The sequence below is a fragment of the Branchiostoma belcheri genome, unplaced genomic scaffold, assembly GCF_001625305.1.
Source record: "Branchiostoma belcheri isolate BF01 breed outbred unplaced genomic scaffold, Haploidv18h27 scaffold95, whole genome shotgun sequence".
In the NCBI taxonomy this organism is placed as follows: Eukaryota; Metazoa; Chordata; class Leptocardii; order Amphioxiformes; family Branchiostomatidae; genus Branchiostoma; species Branchiostoma belcheri.
Window position 1 is genome coordinate 325,529 of NW_017804631.1, and position 20,120 is coordinate 345,648.

The following is a 20,120-nucleotide window of genomic DNA, read 5'->3' on the forward strand; positions in this document are numbered from 1 at the left end:
AATGCCTGACCAATCTGTGATTTCTCCCCACAGATGTGTGTAAGGTCCATGTCTATAACAGTGTTTACAAACGCATTATCTATGACATTGCCTGACCAATCCATAATTTCTCCCCACCATAGCTGTGTGTGACGTCCATGTCCCAGACAGACTGTATCCGGCCCATGATGGTGGCCATGCGAGCGCGGCCGGACATGATCGGTGTCGCCTGCGAGACCTTCTTCAGGATGTTTGAGAAGGACCAGACGGACCTAGTCAAGCAGGTAAGGCAGTCTTAAGACACTGAAGTGTCCTCGACTTCCTTCTCAAGACAATGAAGTGCATGTCTTGAAGTTCTCACTAGCAAGGGAAATGGTCAATTTGTCTGTCCCTTACCTCCTCCCTCATGACCTCAATGAAAAGCAGCTAGCAAGCTTATTTGAGGTTTCGTGAATAAAGAATGGTTCAACCAAACAAAAGGTGTGAGTGTGCACATCTGAAGTCTGTTTCAGTAAAGGTCCTCTTACTTTATTGTGAAAACATATCCTGTATGTATCCTCACCTTTTGAGTAAGTGCAAATGTAATTCAGCACCAAGGACAGGGTTGGCAGTGTCATTGTGAAGATAGTGAAGTGTCTTGAACCTATTACTAGCAATTCTCAATCTTGTTTCAGTAAATGTCCTGTAGACACCATGCTTAACTAGAAAGGCCAATATTTGCTTTGGAGCAAATACAGCGATGGGTTCACCACATTTTACCACATGGCAGGGAAAGAATGAGAAACACAAGGGAAAACAATGATTTACATTGATATAACTATAATATGAAGTAACATACAACTAAAACAACAGTTGGATAGCTATTCCCTACTTTATTGGTTAGGATTTTTAATTGCATAATGCAAACTGTTATTTTACTAAATAAAAAAAAAAACGTTCATGCCCGCATTCCAATGCTGGAGCAGAAAAGCTTGAAATACCTACCAAAACACTTGAATAAAGACATACTGTCAGTAATGGAAATACTCTGTGCAGGTGTTAATCAAGTTAAATCCCAACAGCCAATCAGCAAGAAATGCTCTGTGCAGGTGGAAATGCTCTGTGCAGGTGTTAATCAAGTTAAATTCCAACAGCCAATCAGCAAGAAGTATAGAGGAAAGCTGCATGCCTATTGGTTGATGCCCTGCATTCCATTGTGATGACTCATGCCCAGACGTGGTAAACATGGCACACTAACACAGTAATACATTAGCTATAATACAGCCAAAAAACTCAAATAAAACAATTCTAAAAGCCTGTATCACAAAAATTTAAAAAACGCCTAGGGGTATTTGCCCACTGTACCTCCATACCAAATTTCAGGACCTTAGGCCCTAAAATGAAGAAGCTGAATCCATTTAAAGATATGGCAGGAGGAGGAGGAGAAGAAACATCAGAAAAAGCAATATGGTTTCACCACACCACTTCGTGGTGTGGTGAACCCATAATTATGAAAAATATACTATAGACCATTTGTGTGAGTGTGATGGCATTCAGCACCAAGACTGTTGTTCATATCTAATTTTTGTTTCCCAGGCTATTGAAGCAGAGCTGGTGCAGTACCTGTTGAGGCTGCTAGATGGCGGGCTTGAGCAGGTGGAGAACCCAGCAGGCACCAAGGCCCAGATAGTCAAGTCCCTGAAGGCAATGACAAGAAGTTTGGAGTACGGGGAACAGGTAATGACAAGTTTGTTTTATTTCTTATGTTGAATTTGTGCCAGAAGGTCATAATATCATGTACTTTTTACAGACTTTCAGCTCATGGTTAGGGCCTGTTTCTGGACCGAGAGGTTGGGAGTTTGAATCCTGGCTGTTGCTGTTTGCCCAACATGATTCTTGACAAATTGCAGAGCTATGAGAATTTTCCCAGAACAATGAACCAGTACATAGCATCTGTCTTCTCTGTCACGGCCAGTGGAAGAGTAACTCTTCATTTCCAACTATGTGGAGTGAATAAAGTTGTGCTACATGCCTTTTCCCAAGGAAACAATTTTGAACCCAATTTGGGTCCTGGGCCAAACAACCTAACCATTACTCCACATGAGTGTGACAGGTTGAATAAAAGTTCTAAACGGGAACTATGCGGCTCCAGATGTCTTACTGAGGGACGACTGTGTGTGCAAGATGTCAGTTAGCTTGAGGAATGAATCCCCTCTACTATATACATTACTCCACAAGATGGCACAAAAGTTTCAAGTCCAAGTTCTCTCTTACTTCCTCCGCTGCAGGTGCAAAGTGTCCTTGACAAGTCGACCGTCTGGACGTCATACAGAGACCAGAAACACGACCTGTTCATCTCACAGACGGCCACAGCTGGATACCTCACAGGTGTGTACTGTACATGTATGTGTGGGGGATATTGTAGGGACTTGGGTGTACAGTTTGTACATGCACCATGGGTAGTTTTGGAATAAGCTCTCCACACAAGAACATAGCCATGTAACTAACATCCATCCCTGTGAAATTGAAACACTTCATACCAAACTGATACAGAATCTGTATTCCCTCCCTGTCTTAGCCTCCTTACCTATTGGTTTTTTATGAGAGGATTTTTCTACCTGTTTTCTTACTGGACACATTGGGAAGGGAATCACGTTGAACCTTCAAGAAATGTAGACAAAAAGTACAAGACACAAAGTCCTTCCTTCTTGTACATACATACAATGATTACTTTTTTCTGTCTTCCCCATCTATATGTACAATGCACCTCTTGTTGTTACTGTCAATCCTGTATGTACTAGTGACCAACTCTGTATATTAAGGACCATGTACCCGGTGTGACTCCTTTTTGGTGGTGCCTTGTGAGATCATTTTTCCTGTTGACCCAAACATTATCAAGAGTCCTGTCTATAATGACCACCAGTCTACTGTGACTGTTTTGTTTAGTCCATTGAGTGGCCACTATAGACAGGTCTGATTGGCTTCATGTACTGCTTTGCACAAACCTTTGCCTTCCGTTACATTTTGTCATCAGAAGTTTACACCTAATAATGTACCAGGTTAACTTGAATGTATATTTGTTTAGGTGGAAGTCTCTTTTGAGGATTTTTGTAGTTTTACCTTTTATTTGTTTGTCTCCTTTTTCAAGTGATACTAATTTGAGTATCTCAGGTTTTCATGAAGTGGAAAGTTTAACCTCGTCTGAAGGTTTTTGTAGCTGCAGATTTTGGTGTTACAACTGTAACCGTTACGTTATATGTGTATTTCTTTGTTCATTTGTTTGGTTGTTCTAAAATCTTTTGAAACCAGTCTGGAAGTAAAATGTTTGACGGGGAATGTTTTTAATTTTTTTATGTCCCGAGAAGACTAGAAGAATTGATTGACCCTTTTTCTCACCTGTTTTAACCGCAATGAGCTTCATCTCACCTTGCACCATTCTATTTGAGCCCAAACAAAGGTCAAGAACAGACTTAATCGTGTTTAATGTAAAACCTGTATTTGCCTAATATGACCTCTGTCCCTGACCTTCAACTTAGGTGGTGAGAAAGAACAAGTCACGTCCTCTAAAGGTAGGGAGGGGCCTCCATTTTGTCCTGCAATGCATGGTGGGATACATGCCATTGCATGCTGGGATACATGCATGTGCCAAGGCCTGAGTCAGGGTCTAGTAGTCACAGCTAGAAGGGTAAAGGTTAGGGTGGAAAGGGTAAGGTGCATGTCTTTGCAGTGGCTGTTTTAGTTGGAGACCTGCATGGATCTGTCAGGGTTCATAAGTCAGCAGCAGGGTAAGGTTCAATAGAGTGTAGAATTCCAGGTATGCCCTATCATAGGTAGGCCAGGGTCATGTTCACTTTTTGTTCTGCAAAGACTGTTTTTTGGATTAAACATTCTGTATATGTTATGAATGTGGTCAAAAACGTAACATATTCCACTCCTTTTGGTTTAATACTACAAAACCTACTCTTACTAACACTGTTGGTTAAATGTTTCTGTGTTGCTCTTGTTTAAACCTGAAACCCAGTACTGTCTCTGATCGATGTGCAAACTGTTCCTGGCTGTTTCTAAGTCCTGTGATCCTGTATTCAATGCAGTATTCATGTTAACAGCTTGTCAACCTGCTGTCTTACTGTGATTTTAACCCCTGCTAAATGTCTACATGTGTTTGATGTCCAAAAAACTTACAGTCTTTCCTAAACCTGGCTAAAACTGTTCCTGGTTCAACTCTTCTGAACTTCTTTTAAACTACAAATGGTTCATTAATTTAAAAAAGGACCATGATTTAATAAAGTTACTAATTTTTGCTCGAAGTGAATTGTGCATGATACCTAGTAGTACATGTATGTGCATGACATTGTGTAAGTGTTTGACTATTAGGTGAACTGTGTATGTGGTGGTTATGCTTGGTGTGCTGCTTTGACACTTGATAAAAGGATGCCATGTTGCTTTTAATGCCAGTTATTCACAAATGTGCATGCAGACTATAATATTATAGCTTGCTCTACTTGCTACTGTTGCATGACAGCATGTGTTGTGCTTGCTAAAGAATGGTACAGTGCTATACATGTAAGTGTGATCAAGTTTGCTTGCATTGCTGAAGTACATGATTGCATGAAGCAAAATGTGTTGGTTAAAATAAACCATAGTATACTCTAGGTTAAGCCAAGGAACTCATTGGTTAAACTTAGTAGAGAATGCCTCAACATTGATGGTTTGGATTAACTATAAACTTCAGTATCTACTCTCCTTGTTTCAGACCACAGTTTCCTCCATCAATGAAAATTTTTGGCATAAATGTTTCAAAATGATGAATGTATGATTGTACAGCTTCAGGGTGTGTTAACAGTATCATTCAAAACCTTTACAATACATTTCCTGGTTTTCTTTTGTGAGATATGGCATAAAGGGGCCTTCAAATTGGAAACAACATTTGAAAGGGTTCTTAAGTGTTGCATTTGACCCAAAGTCTGTCCACATGTCAGTACAGGATATACATTTATCACTGACTATGTACATGATTTGCATTGACCAGTTGCCTCTGTCCCGTAGCTGGCCCGAGTGTTGCCGGGTACCTGACGGCCGGGACCAGCGCCGCCATGCCCGACAAACCGCCCCCCATGGTGCGGGACGAGGACCTCCAGGGCGAGTAACCACGGCGATGGCCAGTTACCATGGCAACATGATGTAGCAGCAACTATGGCAACATGCCAGTAGTCATGGCAACCAAGCAGCAGCCATGGCAACATGCCAGTAACCTTGGCAAATGGACCAGTAACCATGGTGATCTCCTGGTAACCATGGGGATCTGGCAACCATGGCAACACTGGTAGCCATGGCAACATAGATGTAGCTATGGCAACAACCCCTGTGTAATGACTGCAGGCAGACATGTACATTTTAAACCTTCCCTGTGGAGAAGCCTGATGAAGATGACGTATTAGATGTTTTCTGGCTAGGTTACTGTGAAAATGAACTTTTTCTTCACATGAAGTTGTCATTATTCAAGTTTCCTTTATTTGTTGGCCTTCAGTAGTGACAGTGATTAAACTGTAGCCTCCATTAGGCATTCCTGAGGAAAAAGTGGAAACAACCGAACAATGATCATCGTAGTAGCATCGACTGTGTTTTTGTAGGCTGCTCAAATATCCAATGCATTATATATCATGCCTTTTGTTTTATCATGGACATACATTTAGCTCGTGTCCAAACTTTGACTTCAATGATATCACAGAGACATGAATAAAAGTTAACAGCCCAGTGCATGGTCATAGATGCATAATACTATTAATAGTATTATAATACTATTATTAACAATGTCAGTAAACAGTGCTCTGAGGTATGTGCCATATGTGTATCAAAGAGCAACTGAGAATAAGCAATGGATGCTACCAGAGCTTTGAAACATGCATGTGAGCACTAATTTGTAGGCTTACCAATAACATAACAACATAAAGTACTAAAATCATAAAACTGATACAAAGAAAAGTAGGTAAAATGCTTTCTATGGCTTTGACAGACTCAGAGAACATTGCCGCTTTCTTTGCCAAGTCCCTGCAATACCTGTAGTGCAATGGCTGTTCTTATGGGGAACAGAGAAGTAACAAGTTTACTCCTAAAGTATGTTCCATTGCGATATGAATAAAAGCTTTAATGTACTGTGAACCTTTTTTTTCATAAAACCCCAGAGAAAATCATAAACAGACTGAATAGGGAATACTGTATTAGAGCTCAGCATAGTGGAAGTCAAAGAAATTCAATGGTTAAAATAGACATTTGTTACAACGTCGTTTTGTATTAAGTTTCACAATGTGTTAGTTCATTTATAAAGTTCATAAAAGGCAACTTCATGAGTATCTGTATTTGAGGGCTTATCCGTGTTAATAGCTGTGATTACATTAAGTGACCAGAATTCAAAGGACAAATGTAAGAACTGTGGAACAAAATTTGATCAAAGGAGGCAACATGATTTTAGAGAGCCTCTATTATAGAAGAGCCAAGTGTTAACCAATGTATTGTGGGATATCAGCTATTCTAAGTCTAACAGTGTGCCTCATGACAATATTGCAACATATTAATTACTAAGAAATATTAATTACTAATTACTAGTAAGCCAGCATAGCGTTCGACAGTTATGAAACATGGCTTGGATGATGAAACATATAGATGGTAAGTCATACATGTAGTTGTATGAGCTGTAGCTGGAGATGTATAGGGCTAAAGCAGCAGATACTTAGTCAACATTTTTGTTTGTTAATTCTATTGAAGAAAATGATGGTCCATGTTTTGTGAAAAAGAAGATTTCATGTTGATTACTTGAGAAGATAGAAATTTGTATATTGTAAAAAGAAGATGTCGATTAAAATGCTTATAAAATGTGTGATTCTGTTGAATTCCATGTTATAATTTGCCAAAATTAAAAACAGATGTACAAGTTGTATTCAATGTTTGTTACATGTTTTCATTATGATCATTACACAGATATAGAATATCCAGTAAAGAACATGCATTTCAAAAAAGAATGCAAAATACCATGGCAACAGGATTGAAGCTCTTCATTTGGTTCTTCCTTTTTTGATAACTCTTTAACTAACTAACTTGTTTTTGTATCTGCTCAGTTACAGAACAATATTAACAAGAAGATTACTAACAAGAAAAGTGACTGGACTGAAACAAGCTTCAGCATGCAAGCATCTTAAAGTATATTAATACTTGTATGCTATTATTAGCAAAAGACCAAGAAAACCAGGTAATTGATTAATGTCTAGATGTGTACATGATGTACACATCACATTGCAATGTTCTATCTGCCTGTATTGTACAAATGTTATATTCCAGCCTGTAGTACTGACCATGTTGAATTTATCTGAAAGTCATTCTGCATTCCTGGTGACCAGAAAGGCAGATTTTGTACAAGAGCACAAAGTTATGATTGTGTTACGTTTAGAAAAGAAAAAAAATGGCCTGGGGCTGACCAAGTGGGATCACAGGGTGTGGTTGATGGAAATAAAAACCTGAAAAAATGTCCTAAAGAAAGAAATGACAAAAGAATTATGGAAACTGTAACCCTTTTTGTTTGCACCACAACCTTATGCACCTTGTGATCCTTTTTGGTCCATTTCTAAGCCAGAAAAATGATGTAATTATACACATGTATTGAAGTTTCATAGATTTAGTTGTTTTGCTTATACATGTTTGTTGTAATGAAGCTTGCAGCAGACAACGTGTAATTCTTAAAATGTAAGGACTTGGTCATATAGAAGTGTCAGAGAACTGAGTACTGATTTGATGATGATGATTCCATGTGAGCTATTTGTAGGATTGTACAAAAATGATGAAATAAATGTACATTTGCAAGTCGAAGACTGCCAAGTTAGGCAGAAGTGGTTTGTGATTGTTACAGCACATATTGGTGGCCTAGACTAACGGCCACATCGATTCACTAAATATTTTCAAACAGGACTAAACACAAACACAAACAAGGACATAAAAAGAGGACTTTTCACTGGTTTTATTCAGTATTCAGTCAATACATCTCTTACTACTTATGATAGTTGAATGCCACTTCTTCATACAAAATGATGCATTTTCTCATAACTATTAAATCAATTCTCATGGATAAATATGCTACTATATTCAGCGGTTACCCAAAACCCACCTTCCTTTTATCAGTTACTTTATACCTGATGGATACACATATCCATCATGCTTTGTAATTATGCAAGTAGAATCACTGCAGTTTAAATGTGGTCTTCCTTTTCTGCTAACTATTCATATAAGTATAGAATAATCATGGTAAAATTCAATATTATAGGTCTTTGCAGAGAGATTTGATGAGAAACACACACCGACTCTGTGTCACCTTTGGCAATTCAGTCACTTTTTCCTTTACCAAAATTTACAGAATGCATACCAAATTTTCTCTTGTGATTTTCATTCAGATGAAGTATAAATTGTTACAAGGGCCCATGTCAATTCACATTTCTACCACCAGCAATCATGGTACAAAGACTGTATTTTCCAAGTTTCTTTGCTAATCTGACTGGTTCTTAGACCCCAAAGCTACACTACCAGGGCAAGAAATACCAACTTCAACCTGAAATAGGCAGGATGGAGCTTTTACTGCAGGTAAAGAGCCAACCCTTCCATAAAAGAACAAAGACAAGCCTTCAGAAACTGGTAATACTATGTAGATGCCTGCACCAGAGTGGGACTGGACAAAAGTATCTTACTAAGGTTTTTAAGAAATGTTCTGTTGACAAAATTGATCGCATAACAATTTACTATCAGTGTCATTCATTTTGGAATAATCTCTTGTCCTTGCTCTTAATTGTACCAAATTCTAGGTAAAATGTAAAGTTTTGTAGATAACAGAAACTGTCTCCTGTGCCCTGCCTAACCCTACACAAGGTATACATTGCTTTTTTACTCATCAGAACCAGATCTGCTTATTTTGCTTCCAGTACAAAAAGTTGTCGTCTTGATCGCATGGAATCCTGGGAACATTCCTCCGCGGCTACCTAGTTGCTATGGTGATGATTGACAGCTCATGTCATGGCGCCGAAGACAGGGTTGTGTCGGCAGATGGAGGGACCGTACTCCTCGTAATCCTTCTTGGTGTGGCAGACCTGGTAGAACTCAGGCTGTGGAGGGTTAACAGAAGTGTTAGTGACTTGGTGTGGCAGACCTGGTAGAACTCGGGCTGTGGAGGGTTAACAGAAGTGTTAGTGACTTGTTGTGGCAGACCTGGTAGAACTCAGGCTGTGGAGGGTTAACAGAAGTGTTAGTGACTTGGTGTGGCAGACCTGGTAGAACTCAGGCTGTGGAGGGTTAAAAGTGTACAATGCTTAAAATATCATACATGTACAACAGCTTCCTTTACCCTTCTTGCAACTGAAGTGCTTCATTCAAGCAACACCTCAACATGCCAAAATATTGTTTTTATACCCCAAACTTGGAACCTTTTCTGAAGGCTTCAGACACCTCAAATGGCTTGATAGTAGTGGGTAGTTGTTTTTGTCATAAAAAGTACATGTACTTGGCTTTTAATTTTGGACTATTTGAACAGAATTGCTTCTTTTTCAGGGAAGGCTGGCATACTGCATTTGTATTTCTGCCAATCTTGAAAAGGAAGTCTTTAACCATTGATGTGAATATTATACTATAAGATTATAGAGTTATAGAGATAAAACACAAGTATGTAACGTTATAGATGTATCAGATATGTACTTACAGTAGAAGCCAGCATGCTGCCCCCGAACCACACGGCATAGCGCTGCATGTGGTGGGTGATCACCTGGACCTCGATGGGCTTGGGCTGGACAGGGAACAGGGAGAAATCAGTATCTATGGCAACTGTTGGTATCCATGGCTACATGACAAGTTTGGTATACACTGGAACATGCCTAAATTCAACACAGCATATTGCAGTTCTAATATTCAAGCTGACAGGAAGGAGGTCTTGGTGTCTGTAGTATTGAAGAGAACTTTTTGATATTTACACAATATATTATCATGTATTTCAGAGTCTTAAATACTGTGCATTCCTTCTTCAAGGAACCAAAAAAGAGGAAGGTTTTCAGTATGGATATTATACAATTGATGATGTCTATGTCTAAGTGACTAAGTTTTTATCTGACCTTTATCCTGCCCTGGCTGAGTTCCTCGCTCATCTTGAGCCTGGCGTCCACCTGCCGCTTCAGGTCCCTCTGCAGCCGACGCCCGAAGTCACGGAACATCGTGGAGCCGCCAGACAGAACCACGTTCTACAGGGGGGAAAGGTCATTAGTAAACAGGTCAGGTCACAGGGCATAGGTTAGACAGAACCACGTTCTACAGTGGGGGAAGGTCATTAGTAAAAGTCAGGGCATAGGTCATAGGATAGACAGAACCACGTTCTAAAGGGGGAAAGGTCGTTAGTAAAGGTCAGGTCACAGGGTAAAGGTTACATGCACCAGTACACCACTCCCTACTATTGAGTTTTCAGCCCCACATACATGTATGTACATGTAGGACTGGAAATCCCACCTGTATATGCAGGTTAGTGCAGGTAAAATCGGAGCTGTGCAGGTATTTTCCCAGCACCGAGCATGCAGTGGTCCATGCATGTACTAGGTTTATATATACAGTATGTGTATGTGGATTTGAAGTATAGAAGAAATAACGGCAATGGTTACTGAACAGTTTTTTATGCTGTCCATACTTCATAGCTTTGAGTGATGCAATTTTCAATATTATTTGAACCGGTCAAGGTAGGCAAAAAAAAAGTATAATTTGGAGCCCTGGTACAGATGTCCTTACCTGGTAGAGCGGTCTCCGCACGTCGATGGGACAGTTCTGGATCACGTTGTCGACCGTCTCTGAGATGGGGGTGGTGAAGTCTGGGTTGGAGAACTGGAACAGAAACATAAAATCTGTTCAATTAGCTTAGATTTCAGGGTTCTAGCTAGCGCGAAGTAGCATAGGGGTCCCCTACGCTATAATTTTCACCCCCTACGCTAAATTTTCAATAAGGCATAGGGGCATTGTGACTGTATTTCTTTGTTCAAGATTGCCAGATCAAGTGTGAAAAATTACCAATCAAGGATACATTGCACATACCTTAGAAATAACATTTTTTCCCTTTGGGTATCCCTCAAATGGCCCCCTTTTTAGCTCAATTTTTTAAAAGCTCCGCCCCATCCCCCCTCTCTGTCGCTTTGCTCCCTTGACATGCGGCCAGTACCACTACGCTAAAATTAAATCCTAGCTAGAACCCTGGATTTCAGTGGCACCTAATACATTGTATAGCATTATGAAGATTTAGGGTTGGCATAATGATTATTATATCTAGAGATCTCTTTACAATTTAGAAAATCAAGAGAAAGATGTTATCAATTTTAGACTTGTTCTTAGACCTACATAGCCAATATAGCGTACTTGTCTATTTTTATCATTATGCATAAAAAGACAGAAACATGCAAACAACATAGATTTTAGATGGTTTCTGAAATACAAAGAGCTGCACTAATTCTGACATAAATAAATACTGGAATATTCTCTTTTTTGTAAGGAACACTAAAGGACGTTATGAGTTATCCTGGTAATACATGTACCATAGCAAATCTCAAACTTCCTTCCTTCTTCTACTTCTCAAACTACATGTATTTAAAACAGAAAACTAGCTCACCTCTGGGTGGAAGAAGATCTCTGGCCCGAGGAAGCGCTCGTAGCCGACGTCCACCTTGAAGTTTTTCTTGGTGACGGCGTTGACGCTCTCGTACGTCTTGATCCACTTGGCCGGGTCCGTGTCGTACTTGTTAAACTCCTTCACAATGTCCGGGCACATGTAGCAGTACCTCTCCTGAAGGGGGAAGGGGGGCAGACGTTTTCGCATGTTTGTTTGTTTCGCATTACACTGGTAAACACCAGTAGCTACAAGCTGCGTAGGACCGGGATCTGTGGTTTGATTCACTCACAAAGGAGATGGATAAGTTTTTGATGCATCCTTACTCTTTTTAAATAACAGAAGTTAGATTTTGTTTCTTCATTTAAGCATTACACATCAGTTTTGCACAGCAAGAACAAGCTGTGTGGGACCAGACTGTAAGGTTTTATCCACTCACACTGGGATGAAACCTTACAGTCTCTCCTCAAGCATAGGACCTCTGGTTTTACACCCCTAACCAAACCTACCAGTAGCTACCCAAGTTTACTTGAGTAGAGGGAGGAAATACAATGTACATGTAGGTGTGAGTGCTTTTCCCACGAGCACTGCTAAGAATTTGAACCCAGATCTAGCATGGGCAAACTCAGGCTTCTTCTCTCCCCATGCATACTGTTTTAGAGATAGCATTACTTTTGCGAGAATAAAATTGACAAACAAACAAAGAAACGAACCTTGATAGCCTTGGCTGTCTCCAGAGACTGTTCAGGCGGGATGCCGATCTCCCTGTCCCTGAGCAGCTGCTGGATGAAGTAGGTGATGTCTCGTCCTGCGATGGGAATGTGTTTGATACAGGAGCCAATCACGTAGCCTTCAGCCTGCAGGGGGAAAGGAAAGGCAATAAATGCTGCTGCGTTAGAGGTAGGATATAATTTTGAGACCCGAACCAACTGCTCCTTACAAGTCACCTACCTGCTATACTAGTTACTACTACTCTACATACATTGTAATACACACTGTCTAGAGCTCTTTGTTGCACACTAAAAGGGCTTTTATCTGTACTTCAAACATACATTGTACCACAGGTGTGAATTGTGCCAGTGTTGACATCACACTTCAGAGATTAGCCATGTGACAAGTCTCACTGAGTAAGTCTGCTGAAGAAAACCATAGTGACTGGTCAAAAGGTCTAGTTAGGTGAGAACAATCCCTTGTGTTGGAACAAAAGTCTTAATGTTAAACATACTATAGGCATAACGTGGGTGACTGGATGTATATGATCAGCAGACAGAACTCACCACAGGTATAACGTGGGTGACTCCGTCCCCGCTGTCGATGACCGTCCCCGTGAGCGTCCGCTCCCCGACCTGCCGTGACGTCCATGACGCGGCGAGCGCGAGAACGGCCTGCACGGCGATGTACAGCCCCGGCACGTTGAAGGACTCGAACATGATCTCTGCCGTGTACTCTCGGTTCTCTGGGGTGTTCAGGGGGGGCTCCGTCTGGGGAAACATGGTAAACATACGTCAGTTAACACAAATAAGACCATGAATGCCCTAAATCTACTGTAAAATGCATCGGTGAAGGTTAGACATCCAGATAATAAGATATGCAAAAAACAGTTACTCAAGCGTTCTAAAATCATATCCAGTTGCTTGAGTACTAGTAACCGTTTTTTAGTCTAATGTACAATGATACTACATGTACAATTAACAATAGGTAAACAATTCTTCTTATATTTCACAGAAAATATAATATATTCCCTCAGCGTTAAAAAGGTCGACAGCATCTTCTTTGAGATAAAAAAAGCAACAAATAGAAATGACAATTCTCGCTCTGACCTTAGGTACTTCATGAAAACACCTGTTTACTAGTATTTGTTTTATTACTCATTACTAAGAAGTGATCCTCTGTCTGAAGTTTTGATCCTCTGTCTGCTCTTACTGGAAGGTAGCTTGCTTATAGAGCCTTCAAGAAAAATATTCCACTTTTGTCTGTAAACATGCTTGCTTGTTTCTCTACTCACCAGTAGGAAGTAGTGGTCCTCTGGTTCTGACCTGAGGTATTTGAAGATGGCCTGCTCGTAGAAACGTTCCATCAGATCCCAGTCCTCGATGATACCATGTCGGATCGGCCACTGTGGACATAAGGGAGGGAAAAATTACAGCCAAACCATAGCCCACTACTAGTATACAACTATATAATACAAGTATTAAATCATCAATCTATGGTTGGTTTCATCTTCAATATGTGGGTACATAATCTGTAAGCGTAGGAAACTTACAGTATACAAATCAAGTATAAAGTGTTGAGAAATCACCTCTAACCTCTATACGCTGTAGTTTGGATACTTTAAAATGTTAAAAGTTATATACCTACCTTGAATCTTTACACTTTAGTTTTGATACTCTCATCAAGGAGGTTGTACATGTAGTTAACCTCCTTGCTCTCATGAAAGTTCAAAGCTTTAAGAATAATATCTTAAACCTTTACACTGCAGTTAAGACATTCTAGTGAAAGTGAAAAGCCTAACCTTTACACTGTAGTTAGGATACTCTTGTGCCTCGTCTCCGATGTAGAAGTCCAGATCTTCGATGCCCTTGGTTACCCGGCGCTGAGACTGGTCTCCGATCTTGGAGGATTCCTTTATAGCGATAGCCGAGGGGATGATGAACTGGGGCTCTGTGTTCCCGGCATAGCCCATTTTTGTGTACCTGTAAAAAATCACAGCATTATGTACATTCATATACATGTAAGTACTATATTACTATAATGTCATCATCATCATAATGTAATTATCTTTATAACAAGGCAGTTAGAGCTGTGTGGTGTGGATAATTTGTACACATGATACAAGTTGCTTTCTGTGAATTTTCTCTTTAATTCAAGGTCTATGATTTGACGATGATTTAGATTTTTATTTATTTTAGACATGTGGCACAGACACCATTTTATTTTCAGCAAACAGAGGAGGATACAAATTTTGTGGTGTTGTGATCAAAATGAATACCATACGCTAAACAATGAATATATAACCAAGGTTTATATGTAAATTTTGGATTGTCCACTATGATGGTGGAATGTCTGTCACTGTCAGTCTCCAACTTTGATTGACATGATCAAACATCACCGGCTGAACAGCTCAGAGGAAATGACCTCATTCTTTGCTCCCATATTTGTTTTCCTAAATTTCCCGGATATTTTTCTTGAGTTCTTTTACATTTAACTGAAATCAACCCTAGTAAATTAATCTATATGGCACATCTTTAATACAGTTTAAGGTGCTCTACTTTTCCCCTGCTACAAAAATCGACCGGCCTAGAAAAACTGGATCAATCATAGACTAGTTCAGCAATTCAGCACGGGACGGTAGACGATTTAACGTGATTCAAGTTTCATGTTTTGCTTCAGCTTTGAGCTAACATACAGAACGAACAATCTAAGAAACAGATCCTCGAGTAAGTATCCGTAAAAACAATCAGAGATTTGTAACAACTATTAAACAGGACAAAAATCAGCAAAGTTTGTGTTGTACCCCCCTCCCCTTGGTACAGGTACTTCCGGCCGCCCCCTCTCGCCTTGCCTCACATTTTGCGATCCTTGCACCCCCTAAAACCACGGTACTTACCCCGTTCCGTTGTCAATGACAACAGCAGGTAGCCTTCCCGCCATCGCGTCTCTGGATCGTCCTAAACTATCACAAACGTGAAAACAAAATTCCGAGTAAAAACTTGCTGCAAAAATCAGGAAGGGGAAGGGTGGGAACCGGGAAGTCACGTTAGGAGTCACGTGAGCGCCAACTCTCGCGAGAAGTCCGTCGTCAGCAGGCGAGAGGTCAGGGGTTAGGCAATCAAATTCAAATTTTGGTGGGCAGAGGAAGTTGTGCGTTTTCGTGCGGATTCGCGGGGTTTTGGAGCGTATTTTGTGGGCCAGATGGCATTTTTCTGCCCCATTAGGTTGCGACCGAATCAGAGAAAACCAGGTAAGTGTTTGTAGGATCGAATGGCTCAACATAATCGTTCTTTTGTGGGTCGAAATGACCAACTCCAGCTGTTTTGAGTGTCGAGTGCAAAATCAGACGATTTTTGTCCTTGCTCAAGACATGATGCCGAAATTACCTTTTTACCGAGTATATGAGCGTGTAAAGTAGTACTTTTCTGTCAGGTTTTGTTAGAATACCTCCAAACTACATTCCTTTCAAATCGCTATGGATTTGCATAAATTATAACACAGATAAGGTGAAATTCCAAACCACTTGGAACAAATTCCTAAATGCAAACTTCCTCAAAATACACCGTAAACGAAAGATTTTCTGTCAGCATCTTTATCAGTTGAACTCATTTGTCTGTATGTTTGTTGTTGTTGTTGTTGTTGTCCTTGTTTAACGTCTATTATGTCGCTAGACGTGGTCTCTAGGTGCTCAGTTTTTCACTTGGTTCCGTTCAGAGTCAATGATCTCTCTAGGTATTAACACTTGGTGACTCGTGCTTGTGTGAAGCGGAGAGTGTTTCTAGGAGAGCACGTCAAATCGGCGCGTACTCTCGATGTACCGGGAGAGGGCTAGGTACATCTGGTTGTTAGCTCCTTCAGGAAGTCCTACTCTCATTCCGGCCAGTGTGACGATGTCCGTGTCTCTGTCTTCCTTTGCTGTGTTGTAGGTCTCGTGAATGTTGTCTGCTTCCATCAGCATGTGATGCCTTTCGTTCTCATAGCGGGGGCAGTGGTACAGGTAGTGGTTGGTGGTCTCCAGAGCGTCGCAGTTTGGGCAGTATGGTGAGACTTCAGGGTTTTTCCAGTTCTGGTACGCATTGAGTCTGGTGTGCCCGCTCACCAGCTGGTTGATGGTGACTTGTGTGCTTCTTCTACCAAGTGCTCTGCCTTTCTTCTTCATGTACGTTCCTATCTTCAGCATGTGTTGACTTGTCGTGTTGAGTTCTGTTCTTCTATCCCATCTCTCGTGTGCTTTTGTTTCAATGTGTTTCATGGCTTGATGTTTGGTCCAGGATGTGCTGTTTTGGGGGTTGGTTGATGCCTCGTTGGCTGCAAGTTTAGCTTCGTTATCTGCGATTTCATTACCAGAGATTCCCATGTGCCCTGGGCACCATGTGATTTGTGTGGAGATACCTTGCTGTCGGAGTGCTTGTAGTTTGTTTCTGATGGTGTGGACCAGGGCGTTGTAGGCTTCCACCTGCTGTACTCCTATGACGTTCTCGATTGCCGCTTTGCAGTCACACAGGATGAGTACTCTCTTGCTTGTAGTTTGTCTGCGGGTGATGGTGTCTATGGCCAGATGAAGTCCCTCCAGTTCCCCCTCGTAGTTGTTGGACTTAGCGGCGACAGCTTTGCGAACTGCGAACGGTTCTGTGTGACCCCATCTTTCATAGATGACTGCGGCACACCCAGTGGGGCCTGGGTTACCAAGGGCAGAGCCATCTGTGAATATTACGGTGGTAGGTGTAGTGCTGCTGGTTATTTCTGTCAGGATGTCTAGGATCTTGCTTCTTGCCTTGTCCTTTCCCTCTGTAGTGTTGGTTTCAGTTACGAATGTGCCTGTGATGGAGCCAATAGCGAAGGGAGGGAGTCTTGCATCATAGTACGGTTCCTTGTCCATCATGTGTTCATCAATGTCGCCCTTCATTTCATTGAATCTGGTTTGCAGCAGGTGGATTGGGGTGCCAGTTTGAGTGTTTGACTTCCGTGTGCTCATGTGGGAGATGGTGTCGTAGATAGCGTTTCCCGTGTGTTTCGTTGTCAGCCTTAGGTAAGTTTGAGCCTGTCTGCATGTGAGGTGTATATCAATTGGTAGTACTCCTGTGATGGCTTCGAGAGCCTCTGTGCTAGTTCTCTCCAGGCACCCTGTGGCAGCGAGGAGTGCCTGTCTTTGGATGGGTGAGTATGTCTTCTCCACCTTGTTTCCGGCCGAAACTACGCATTCTGCTCCGTAGTCAAGCATGGGACGAATCAGGGTTGTGTACAGGAGGATGTGGGCCTCTTGGTTGGGTGACTTTTTTGCTTGTGTGATCTTGCTGATTGCCTTAAGCGCCTTGTATGCTTTCGTCTGAGTGTTGCTGATGTGTTTCTCGAAGTTTAGCTGTTGGTCCAGTGTGATTCCCACGAGTTTGAAGGAGGTGACGACTTGTATAGCTTTGTTGTCTACTGTCAGGTCTTTCTCGACTGTGTTGTTGGCGTGCGGTGGCGAGAATATCATTGCTTTGGTCTTGGACTGCTCAATTTTCATGTTCCAGGTTGGACACCATTTGAGGATGACATTTGTTATGTCACTTTCTACGCTGTTCCTCACAGTTTGGACGTCTTTTCCGGCTTTCCAGGCTGCAGCGTCATCGGCATATTGGTAGTTGTCAAGGGTGGTGTTTACATAGGCATCCGCAGTGTACAGGTTGCACAGGGTAGTGGACAGAACAGCGCCTTGAGGGATGCCAACGTTGCTGAGCTGAGGTTCTGTGGTGATTGAGTTGATGTTGAAGGAGGCTTCTCTGTTCTTCAAGAAGGAGTGCAGGTAGGTCAACATTCTTCCTCTGATCCCTCTTTGCATCAGCTTGTAGAGCAGGCCCTCCTGCCAGATGCGGTCAAAGCATGCTTCGTAGTCCATGAAGACCACGACTGTGGTTTTGTCCTCTTTCCAGCCTTCTGAGATGTCTTGTGTTAGTCTCAATACCCCATGTGTGGCACTTCTGTGTCTTCTGTAGGCTTCCTGTGTGGGGGCTAGGTGGTTGTTCACTTCAGCCCACCATGTCAGACGTCCGTTCACCACTCTTTCCAGGATTTTTCCGATCACACTTGACAGTGTGATGGGTCTGTACGATTTTATCAAGTTGTAGCTTTCCTTGCCTGGTTTTCTGATGAGAATTTTAGTGTCTTGCTTCATCGGTCTGGGAATTGAGCCCAGTCTCCACACTTGTTTCAGTAAGAGTAGGAGCGCATGTGTGAGGCTCTCACCTCCTTTCTTGATCATGATTGGTAGTATGCCTTCTTTGGGGCTAGGGGCGGAAATGTTGCTCATCTTGCTGATCGCTGCCTGTACCTCTGCTAGCTCAATGTCTGAGTTTAGGGGGTCTTCCTGTTCTGCGTCATCGTTCAGCCTCTCTGTTTCGTGCTTGATTGCAGCCTGAACAGCATGTGTGACTCCTTGTTTCCAGTGTATGAGTTCACCATCTAGCTCAACTTCACTGGGGGCGTAGGTTTCGGTCGCAACTTTAGCAATCTCTGCATCAGTGGTCGCATCTGTTCCATTAGGTGTTTTTATCGGTTGTACAGTGCTTCTGGACTTTCCATTTAGATTGCTCTTGATTGTCTTCCAGAAGGTTTGAGGTTTTCTCGTATCCAAATTCTTAAGCTGTTGGTCCCAGTGTTTGCTTTGTGCTTCTTCTTCCATCTGTGTGAGGATTTTCTTCTCGTGTAGATATTTGCTGAGGTTGGAGTTGTCTCTTCTTCTGCGGAATTTTCTCAGGGCTCTTTTGGTGATCTTCATTTGTTCCTCGAGTGCATTGTTCCAGTATCCTTTGCTGTGTCTAGTCACTGTCTTCTTCTTTAGTACTTCATCGGCACATTTGCTCAGAGTGGTCTTGAAGCTGTTGTACAGCTCTGTGACATTGTGGTCTGTTAACTCTGCGTTGTCATCCTCTTCCTCGAGCCATTTTGAGAAGTGTTCATCCGTTGTCTCCTCCCATTTCTTCCAGTCTACGTTTCTGAGGTCCCATCTTTCTTCTTTGATGTTAGGTTTCTTCTCGCCTATCTGCATGGTTATCAGGTGATGGTCTGTCCTGAGCTGCACCTCCGGTTGGACTCTCCCATCTTTCTATCAGGTTAGCTGCTGGTCTGTTGACAATTGTCAGGTCAATTATGCTATCTTCTCTTGTTGGTCTGTTGTTGTTTGCTGTTTGGAGGTTATTTGTTACAAGGAAGTTGTTAAGCAGATGTCCCAGTTGGTTTTCCTTTACATCTCCCCATGCTGGATGGCGGGCGTTAAGGTCACCGCACAGTACCAGGGGTCTGTTAGTCTGCAGCAGTTTCTTCAGTGTGTCAGTCACCTCTTCCAGGCCCTTTTTGTCTTCAGGTGGTACGTAGGCTGATACTAGAGTGAAGCTTGTTGCGTCTGTGTATATGTTTGCTGCAGCTATGTCGGCATGTGTGGTGTCGTTCAGCTTCTCCTCCATGACTTTCACGTGATCCTTTGTAACTATAGCGACGCCTCCTCCTCTTCTGTTTTGTCTGTTTTTTATTATCCAATTCCATGTTTTCAGGCATTGGGGCCTGTCAGTTTTGCTCCATACTTCTGATAGGCAGAGTATGTCAATGTTCTGCTTCGTGCACATTTGTTCCACCAGGGTACTGGAGGTATTGATGGAACGGATGTTAACCTGTGCAATATTCATGTCTGTTGCTTCTACTGAGTGTTCGGCTGTACAAGAGGATAGGCTCACCAGAAGGGAGACCAGGAAAAGACCATATGTTTGCATACTGTGTGCTACAGGTATTGTCTGTGGAGTCTTGCCTCCAGATTCTG

The 20,120-nt window shown here is 41.8% G+C and overlaps 3 protein-coding genes across 4 annotated transcripts in view; 2 read left to right on the forward strand and 1 right to left on the reverse strand.

Annotated features, from left to right (window-relative positions):
• The first annotated feature begins 127 nt into the window (after positions 1–127).
• On the forward strand, positions 128–8,580 carry LOC109461698 (dnaJ homolog subfamily C member 13-like). Its single transcript, XM_019758084.1, has 5 exons — positions 128–263; positions 1,555–1,695; positions 2,247–2,346; positions 3,495–3,527; positions 5,005–8,580. Exons 1-5 carry the CDS (start codon positions 138–140, stop codon positions 5,103–5,105), a joined length of 501 nt encoding a protein of 166 aa, XP_019613643.1. The 5' UTR covers positions 128–137; the 3' UTR covers positions 5,106–8,580.
• Positions 8,161–15,373, reverse strand: LOC109461695 (actin-related protein 3). 2 transcript variants are annotated; one of them, XM_019758081.1, is made up of 10 exons: positions 15,225–15,373; positions 14,130–14,310; positions 13,623–13,733; positions 12,895–13,098; positions 12,331–12,474; positions 11,621–11,794; positions 10,753–10,845; positions 10,092–10,217; positions 9,686–9,769; positions 8,161–9,095 (listed from the first exon to the last, which is right to left on the reverse strand). In XM_019758081.1, the coding sequence occupies exons 1-10, from the start codon at positions 15,266–15,268 to the stop codon at positions 9,000–9,002; spliced, it is 1,257 nt and encodes a 418-aa protein (XP_019613640.1). In that variant the 5' UTR covers positions 15,269–15,373; the 3' UTR covers positions 8,161–8,999. The 2 variants fall into 2 exon arrangements, with proteins under 2 accessions (XP_019613640.1, XP_019613641.1); XM_019758082.1 differs by lacking the exon at positions 8,161–9,095 and adding an exon at positions 9,161–9,272.
• Positions 15,374–15,425: 52 nt separating this feature from the next.
• Positions 15,426–20,120, forward strand: part of LOC109461692 — an 11,338-nt gene continuing 6,643 nt past the window's right edge. Inside the window, exon 1 of the mRNA XM_019758076.1 lies at positions 15,426–15,578. Within this exon, the coding sequence (XP_019613635.1) occupies positions 15,530–15,578 (49 nt within the window). The 5' untranslated portion in view covers positions 15,426–15,529. The remainder of the gene's footprint in view (positions 15,579–20,120) is intronic.

Excerpts from the sequence above, each read along its gene's own strand:
- LOC109461695 (XM_019758081.1), bottom strand. The coding sequence starts at position 15,268 with ATGGCGGGAAGGCTACCTGCTGTTGTCATTGACAACGGAACGGG. Across the intron at positions 13,734-14,129 it reads ATCCTAACTACAGTGTAAAG|TGGCCGATCCGACATGGTAT; the intron begins GTTAGGCTTTTC and ends TTATGTCCACAG. Across the intron at positions 13,099-13,622 it reads AGGACCACTACTTCCTACTG|ACGGAGCCCCCCCTGAACAC; the intron begins GTGAGTAGAGAA and ends ATGTTTCCCCAG.
- LOC109461698 (XM_019758084.1), top strand. The coding sequence starts at position 138 with ATGTCCCAGACAGACTGTATCCGGCCCATGATGGTGGCCATGCGAGCG. Across the intron at positions 264-1,554 it reads AGACGGACCTAGTCAAGCAG|GCTATTGAAGCAGAGCTGGT; the intron begins GTAAGGCAGTCT and ends TTTGTTTCCCAG. Across the intron at positions 3,528-5,004 it reads ACAAGTCACGTCCTCTAAAG|CTGGCCCGAGTGTTGCCGGG; the intron begins GTAGGGAGGGGC and ends TCTGTCCCGTAG.